The sequence below is a fragment of the Limulus polyphemus genome, unplaced genomic scaffold, assembly GCF_000517525.1.
Source record: "Limulus polyphemus unplaced genomic scaffold, Limulus_polyphemus-2.1.2 Scaffold1444, whole genome shotgun sequence".
NCBI classification, from domain to species: Eukaryota; Metazoa; Arthropoda; class Merostomata; order Xiphosura; family Limulidae; genus Limulus; species Limulus polyphemus.
This window is the reverse complement of record NW_013667054.1, coordinates 85,036-94,177: the sequence shown is the minus strand read 5'-3', so window position 1 is coordinate 94,177 and position 9,142 is coordinate 85,036. Positions and strand designations below refer to the sequence as shown.

General features: G+C 34.9%; 1 protein-coding gene across 1 annotated transcript in view; it reads left to right on the top strand.

Moving 5' to 3' along the window:
- Window positions 1-9,142, top strand: part of LOC106463600 (monocarboxylate transporter 12-like) — a 39,818-nt gene that overhangs the window by 18,216 nt on the left and 12,460 nt on the right. The window contains exons 4-5 of the mRNA XM_013923647.2: window positions 2,098-3,171; window positions 3,695-3,820. Coding sequence (XP_013779101.1) covers window positions 2,098-3,171; window positions 3,695-3,820 — 1,200 coding nt within the window. The remainder of the gene's footprint in view (window positions 1-2,097; window positions 3,172-3,694; window positions 3,821-9,142) is intronic.

Sequence of the window (9,142 nt, the reverse complement as noted above, 5' to 3'; positions counted from 1 at the left end):
GTAAGTCCGCAGACATACCGCTGTGCTACTGGGGGCGATACCAAACGAAAAGTAACGGACAAGTAAACATATATGAATTGAGAAAAAAATATTAATAACACAGTGTTATGTGTTATGTTATGTGACCAAACTAGCTGGGCTTCTAATCTCTCTATCTATGAGCTAGCTGATAGGGTGAGGGACAGCGAAACGATATTCAAGAGAACAAGAGCAGGTAAGAGCTAGAGAAAATAGAATAAGAGAGAGAACTGTGTGGATAGCCTATATTTGTGGATAAATCAGAGTGTGGTATTCCACAATCTTTAGATTACATACTTCAACCATATTTCTATGTGCATAATCCAAACCAACCCAAGCAGGTTTATACAGATTTCTGTATTACTTTCTTGAATATGCTAATTTCTCAGATTTGCACGCTGGCTTGAGACTTATGAGCAAAAGTTGCAGTACGTAAACTTCCACATGTTATGGAATGCTCAAATATGATGATACTGAATCATCACACATGCAAGTACAAAACATTAATAAACACTGAATGAGGTTTTGATTAAAATTTACACACTGCGTAAAACTAGTATAAGATAACACACATTTAAGTAGCATAAAGTTTGAGTCGAATAAATCTTCAGGTATTTCTAAATCTCTGCACAACCGACGTTACTAGAGATCACTTTGTAGCATAAGCCTAAGGTATTTTTCAACGCCAACTTTCGTGGGAAAAAACCAGGAAATCCAAAGGGAAAATGACACCTTTGCAATCTATGTGACTAGCTCAAGAGTAAAGCAACTGCATCCCAAAGCTATACAGAGGGATGAGTATATTATATTAAGAACATAATGAATAATCAAATCAGCTGGTCACATAACGACCACAGTTGATACAGAGTAAAAGTGGAACCTAATCTAGCAGAACTGCATTTTGATATTGTTTGGTGTCTTGTGCGTAGTGTGATTCCATCAAAAAATGTGTCGTTTTTTTAGAAGGGCACGTAATAGCTCTTTCTAAGGCAACATATTCATACACTTGATCATAAATATACGCTCAGATCAAGGATTTAGAATTTCCACAATGGGCATATCACTTGTACTTAATGGCTTTGGAAAACAAAGGAATGCGGATTTACTTGGTGAACGAGGACCACCCAAAAAAAGATCTATGATAAACCGAAACCTAGTCATGGTAAGAAAAACATGGGGTCTTGTAACAGGTGATCATCTACAAACATAACAGTCAGTGGCAAAATCCGTCCACGTGTCCTAGGCACCAGTGTGCAACATAATCAAGAAGGATCTCCATCTGTAAAAGAAATATCAGCCACGTGTACAGAAGTTGTTTCCACAAGATATCCACAGGAAGTTATACTACTTCATACGAAGACATACCAGTCAAATGAAGGGACGCAATGCCTATGGATATCTGACTGATCAAACTGTTGAAAAGAGTGCTAGAAAATCACCTTTCTCACTTATTATATGGACTATGGAAAGCATGAATGAGAAAGGAGATGTGTTTGAACATGACAGCCTTACAGCAGAGCCTTTTGCAGTGGAACCTATGCTGAATAGCTACTTTTAAAATGCACAGTCGTCAAATAGAGCATGTCCAGACATGCTGACGTGGACTGTAATGACATGGTGAGGCTTCAAAATCGTTTTATTAATATAACGTACTCATCCTCTGTAGATACAGTATGTGCGTCAAATGCATGTAACTGTGAATAACTTTGAAACTTTTAGGTTACGAGAAATATTCATTTATCTGAACTAATATTAAAATAAATATCCACATACCACACAGTCACACAAAATCATGTTTTCTTAAAATTCTAATTGAAATAGTACTTTTCTGATAATTAAAAATTTAAATGTGTCTATACCTATCATGTATTCTTAGAAAATTAGTAGAAGATACAGCCCTATTAACAAATAACTTAAATTATACATTTTGTGTACTGTTGGGATAGATAAATAATGTTTTCAATGATGGCTCCCATCTCTTAAATGACTCACCATAATGGATCTGTTTTATTGTTTTAGAAAAAAAATGTTTTTTTTGTTTTTTTATTTTGACGTTCAAGCCAATGTTTTCTCTTTTAGGAACTGGAATAGGTCTGATGTATCTTCCAGCCATTGTTTGTGTCACTTTCTATTTTGATAAAAAACGTGCCTTTGCTACTGGAATTGCTGTCTGTGGTTCAGGATTTGGAACTTTTGCTCTAGCTCCACTAACGGATTGGTTAGTAGATTATTATGGGTGGAAAGGTGCAATGATGATTGTATCTGGTATACTACTCAATGGCATTGTTTTTGGAGCACTTTATAGGCCCTTGCAAGTAAGCAAACCATCTAAAAAAAGTCACACTGAAATTCATATTTCGCAGTCCAAGCCAAAAAAGCTTTGTAATGAAGCTAAAGTTGAAACTTACAATAAAAGAGCAAATACATTTTGTTTGAAAGAGAGACATGTGATGAATGTTGACAACACTACACTGAAACCTTTTCAATCCTATCCAGACTTGTTATTTGGAAACAACTTTCACTTAAAGAGGGACTTCGCAGCAAACCGTAGAAACAGTACTCTTTCGGTTGTAGATTCATCATCACCAGACAACGGTAATCCCCACCACCATCGTCATAAAGAAATTTTATACCATAAAGATACTTTTTACAGTGCAAGTCTTGTGAACTTTCCTGAATTACAGTCATCTCCAGTAGCACACACTACAAGTATTATATCTATCTCTAAAGAATTTCATCAAGAAAAGGAACGGAAAATACTTAGGTACTTTCACTGTTCTAAGGAGATGAGAGATGCCTTACATGAAATGGTAGACTTTTGTCTTCTGAAAGATATCGTTTTTCTGCTGTTTGGACTTTCCAACTTTTTTACCAGCATAGGATTCAATGTTCCTTATTTGTACATCAAAGCTAGAGCTATGGAAATGGGCATTGCAGAAGATGAAAATGCTAGCTTTCTTCTCTCTGTGATTGGAATTACCAATACTGCAAGTCGAGTAATCTTTGGATATCTGTCTGACAAGAACTGGATGAACAGGTTATGGTTGTACAGCTACAGTCTAATAATCTGTGGTATTTCAACTGCTTCGAGTTCTTTGTGTAACACTTATATATTGATGGCTGTTTATGCTGCAACATTTGGTGCTACAACAGGTGAGAGACATTATTTTAATCAGAGCCTTTTAAGGTGCATCATCTATGATTAGCTTTTTAAAACTATAATTATATGTTTGTACTGCGCTTTTGTATATTTATTTTTAAAACATATATTTGAACTGCATGATTAAATGAGTAGCTACAGTATGTAGCCATATTTTAGGCCTGATAACAAGGGTATAAATTTCAAATCCCTTTTCATCAATGTTTTGTTTGTTTGTAGTTAAGCAAAAAGCTATACGATGGTCTATCTGTGCTCTACATACCACGGGTATCGAAACTTGGTTTGTAGCGTTGTAAATCCGCAGACATACCACTGTATCACTGGGGGGGGGTACTCAATGTTGTTGTTTTTTCAAAACAAAAAACTTTATTACAAACAGCATTGGATTTTCACTACAACTAGTAATAACAATGTTAATAGAACTAAAGCATTTGAAGTTTATGACAAATTACTTTGATTTGATATTGTTCTTTATGACAGAGAGATAATAATTATAATGTAAGATTCTTCCTGCAGGTGCCTATATTAGTCTTACTTCTGTCATCTTAGTGGATCTTCTTGGGTTGGATACGATGACAAGCACTTTTGGTTTGCTTCTGGTTTTTATAGGAGTTGCCTGTCTTCTAGGTCCTCCAATAACTGGTGAGTTTTTAAACAAGTTCCAAACAATCTATCTCATGAAATCCATCATTAGTATTAAATACGTTTTTGTAAGGTATAGCAAAACAGCAGTATTTGTGATTTCCATCCAATAACGTTCATGTAAATATAAAAATTTCTATTCCAATTGCCAAAATTACTTTGCTACAATAACATCACCGAATAAGTAAATATATTTGTTTGTGTTTTAATACTGTTGCAACGTTAATTGTGAACATAGTTCTACATTGTGTGTCAAAGTGAATGCATCCTATTGAAATACTACAGAATAAATAAACTAATTCATTATCATTACGTGGACTAGACTTGGCATTATTTTTACCAAATAATCCAAAAAAAAAAAGACAACAACAACAACAACAAAAATACACACTTAGAAAATGTTACAAGATTTAGCATTTGCTACAGCTACCCTCACTTATAGGCCTAACTTCAAATACAAAACTTTTCAATAAAAACTATTATAGGCTCAATACACTAATAATGTTTAAGTAAATATATTTGAGTAATAACAAACCCGAATAACTTACTGTTTAGCTAACAGAAGCATTAACTCTCATTGACCTGAATAACTTTATTTGATCAACAACTCCGTCAGTCTTTCCTTTATTCATCTACTCGATCATCCATTCTTGTATTTGCACTGAATTCTCACTTCTATCAAGTAAGGGAAGTTTCTAGATTCTAGTCCTACTTTTATGAGCTTTCTAGATCAAGTGACTTCATCATAATTGTCACCTCCTTCTATAAGACAACTGAATTATAACATTGAACTTATAGCTTACAACACTGCACCATTTCTGGATTGTATTTCACTTCTTGGTGGTACAGTGAACAATCTCCTTGTTGTTGTTAGAAGTTCAATCTCTGGTGTAATAATTTGTATATAGTACACAGGGATTACCTGGTAATAGACTGTGAAGCTATTTGATGCTAGCCTAGCTTCGAATCCATGCCTTTGCATGAAGTCAACCCCCAGCAACAATCTTATTCAATGCCAATTACTTACATATCGTCAGCTATAAAGAAGCTCTTGAAGGATAACAGAAAGAGGGAACTGGCATAAATGTGGGGAGCATTGCTATTGTAACTGAGACTGTGAGGAATCAACACCTGTTATTAAGCCAAGGAGACAACACCTTAAGGATGAGTCTTCAGACCCAATCAGATAAACTATTAAAGGCATCATATTGAAGTTATGGGTGAGATATGTGGACATATCACGTATTTTCTATCTTCTACAGAAATCTTCCAATTTTTTTATTATTTAGTTTCCACATTGTTATGGCAGCAGTACATGGACCAGAAAGTTGCTAACATTACTTGGTTCTAGTTTCTTTGATCTCTTTATATAAATTTCATAATTATATTTTATATTTTATAATTATATTTCATAATTATATAAGGTATCCTGGTTGAATGGACTAGAACTGGAATATCCTTAACTAGTTGATAATGAAATTAACTGAAAGTGATAGCCGACCAATGCTGTCAGGAAACAGAGGTCAAGAGGTTATACAGTCTATTGAACAAGGAAAGCATGTTAACATTTTAGATTTAAGCATGCTTTTGAGCTCAGTTCTCCATTAGCCAACCAACAGTAAGGATTTGTTTTATTTTTGGAAGATCATCATGTTTAGTTTTGAGTATTCAAGTTTGAGAGAGAGGAAGCAAAGAGTCTTAAACTCCAATTAAGGAAGAAAGGACTGTCTTCTCATTCACAGTAGGTCCACACGCTGCTTTTATGCTTATTATCTGAATATAGATTCTGTTTGTTTGTGCAAAACGTGCCTAGGTTAATTTACACACTAAAACGAAATATCAGTCCAATTGTCTCTCTCTCTCACATACAAAAACTTTCATAAATTGCCTAGGTGAACTTTGTGTTATTGTGGATTAAACTATTTAACACTTGTTGGAAAAATGGTCCCACCCATGAATAACATAGGGGATCATAATACAAAGTAGGACTGAAACATCAACCTCCTCTGACGATAGTCTAGGAGAAATGAAAGGGGATAATTAGTTACAGAGAATGGAAGAAGTAAACCACGAGTAAACAGATGTTTCAAGTGTAACTTGAAAGGACATATTTCCCAGAACTATAGCCAAAAGCCTATATTATATAATTTACATAGTCAGCTGTCCATTTAAAAGGATTTACTTTAACAAGATTAAGCAACTTTCCAGGTGAAAGCTGTAACAACTATCAAGCATTGGTATCTGCCCTATCCAATAGATTCGGAGTGACACACTAGAATGAAGTGTCCAGAGCAATGTTTTAAAATTGGATACAGAGAAAAAGGGCAGGAAATTTGAAAAATGAGACAGAAACCTAAAGAAGAAATAGACACAAGATTAAAAGAAGAACAAGAAGAAATATATAGGAAATTATAAGAAGATTAAGGAGTAAGAAACAGGAATTTAAGAGACAAATTAAAAAAAGGGCCTTCATATCCCAAAAAGTAAAAACAAAAATATATCTAATTAGAAACAAGATCAATGAAACTATTGAAGATGTACAGAGAGATTACTCTAATAAGAGTGAAGAAGTACATAAAAGCTGTAATGATAAAAAGTAAAGAAGTACAAAATCAAATCAATGACAGAATAAAACATTTGGAAAAAGAATTAGTAAATGTAAAGATGTAAATGTAATAGTGATCTAAAAACAACCAATTTATAGATGTCATAACATATGAGGCAATGAGAATTAAGTTGAAGCAGAGTATATGTGCAACTTAATTAAAAACATCTCTCCAGTTGGTGATGGAATTTGAATCCATTAAATTCGCAGTTTAGTTTTTTGGATATGGTTTCGAATCCTACTTTTGAGAAAAGTATTTTAACATGTTCTATCGTTGAGTGAGTTACATGGGCGCCCACAGAAATATTTTCAGGGTTGGGGGGCAAAACATGTATGTAGGGGATCAGTTTTTACAGTATAAGTTAACAGTTTGTTTGTTTGTTTGTTTTGAATTTCGCGCAAAGCTACACGAGGGCTATCTGCGCTAGCCGTCCCTAATTTAGCAGTGTAAGACTAGAGGGAAGGCAGCTAGTCATCACCACCCACCGCCAACTCTTGGGCTACTCTTTTACCAACGAATAGTGGGATAATGACCGTCACATTATAACGCCCCCACGGCTGAAAGGGCGAGCATGTTTGGTGTGAAGGGGATTCGAACCCGTGACCCTCAGATTGCGAGTCGAGCGCCCTAACCACCTGGTCATGCCGAGCCATAAGTTAACAGACTAAAACTCTATGTTTTATGTGTCTTAAACGCAAACACAAATTTACAGTTTTAATAAAAATTGCTAAAAATATTTAGTTTAACTACGATGTTAAGTTTACATCATAATACGTGTAATTATTTGTGAAATGAAAGGGGGGGGGCAAATGTTACTTGCTGCGGGCGCCCATGATTAGTTATTTTAAATTACCTGGTAAACATGGTAATGTCAACAGTTCATGTAATAATAATGAAACAGTTTCTTTCTTCTATAACATTTCTGAAGACTACTTCACTTTGACACAAGTTGTAGGCCTAAGTTCACAAACAACGTTGCAACAGGAATTCTGAGACTAATGGCTATGCCTAATTTACAAATAACTTTAGAATTTCCTTGCTAATAGACGCAATAACTTTCACTTCTAACATTGAATAATTTTTCTTTTAACACTTAACTAATTCACTGGTTACTCATCAACTTCCCAGTCAATTCATCAGCTACTCAGTCATTGTCCAATGACCCAGTTTCACTCTACCTATATTTATATTGTACTCCCCTTCCACTGACTACACAGTTTTCCAGATCTAGTGTTGCCAGCTCCACAAAGCAGGAAGTCGCAGACAATACTTTTCAGCAGTAGTTTGATACAATTTTTTGACCTAACAGTAACAAGCCACACTAAATACTATATCTCAGCATTTATTAAAAAGCATCTCTGCACGTTAAAAACAACATTTATAATTTGTTGTAGGGAAAAAGCATGCACACCTCGAATATATGTTCTAGTTCCAAGTCATAGACTATTGTGTTATGTATAATAGATATAAACTAAACTCTTCTGTAACGTACTATATGAAGTCATATTTATTAATTTTTTTAAAACTTCAATACAGGTTTCATTACTTAGTTACAAGTCCTAGAAGAACATGATATGCTCAACTTTGAGCTGCATTAATTTTGCACTCAGCACTGTCACACACGTGGAAGGGTCTTAATACTTGTGTGTGTTCACACCTAGCCAACTTACTGAATAAATCATTAACTGGTCTTGATGAATTTTCTGGCATATCAATTATTGAGTTAGGGAAGTCGGAAATTCTGGTTTCCAATTTTTTTTTGGTAATGGGCTTGCCTGATGATGTGAATGACACTACTTTCTGGGAAGCTGTAGTAGAGCTTAAATTTTTTTGCCACGTTCACTCTTGTTATCGTGAAGTGAAGTGCTCAGATTTGCATCCATGGTTGTGTTGTGAAGTTGTTTCAAGCCTCAGTAGCCAGAAGCCAACTTTGGATAAAAAGAATGTTTTTTGTTAGCAGTGTTCTAACCATAGACATTAACATAATATATATGTATTGAATAATAGTGCAAAACAATTTTTGTGTCCCTTGATATTTTTGTGTCCAGTCTCTCTTCTTTTAGGATTGAGAATGGTCTTATGGTTAGGTTAGGGCTTCAAGGATCTCGTTTCGAGATGTGGTGCTATCAAAACATCCAGTTGAAGAAACACTGGAGCTAGAGGCAAAAGACAACTTTGACAGTTGTCTGAGCTGTGCCCAATAACCTCCTAATCTATACAGCTGGTATTAATAAATTATCAAGCAGCTACGGCAATCAGTTGGTTAGAAAATCCGTAACTGAAAGGAAGTGGTAATCATTTCTATGAAAGCTGTCAGTTGGTATTTCATGGTACAATATGTGCACTATATTGTGTAATTGCCACTTGATTACTTCACAGTTAGGATGGCGTATGCCAGTAGATACAGTATCTAATATATCATTAGTTTGTACAACTGAGATGACAGCTAGGAGTTAGAAAATGTAACTGAAAAGGTATTGTAACCCTTGCTTTCTGAGCTATCTGGTGGTATTTCATGGTTTAATGTATGCACTAACATTGTGTGATTGCCACTCGATTACTAGAAGATATCGTGGTTTGTTGATCACAAGAATAAATGGACCAAAAAGGAATATTAATCATACTTTCCAAGTTATCAAGCAGTTTTCTTTCGGAGATATCCACAGAATAGTGGATGGTAGGTGCTTGATTAATATACACTGAACCGCAAAAGAAA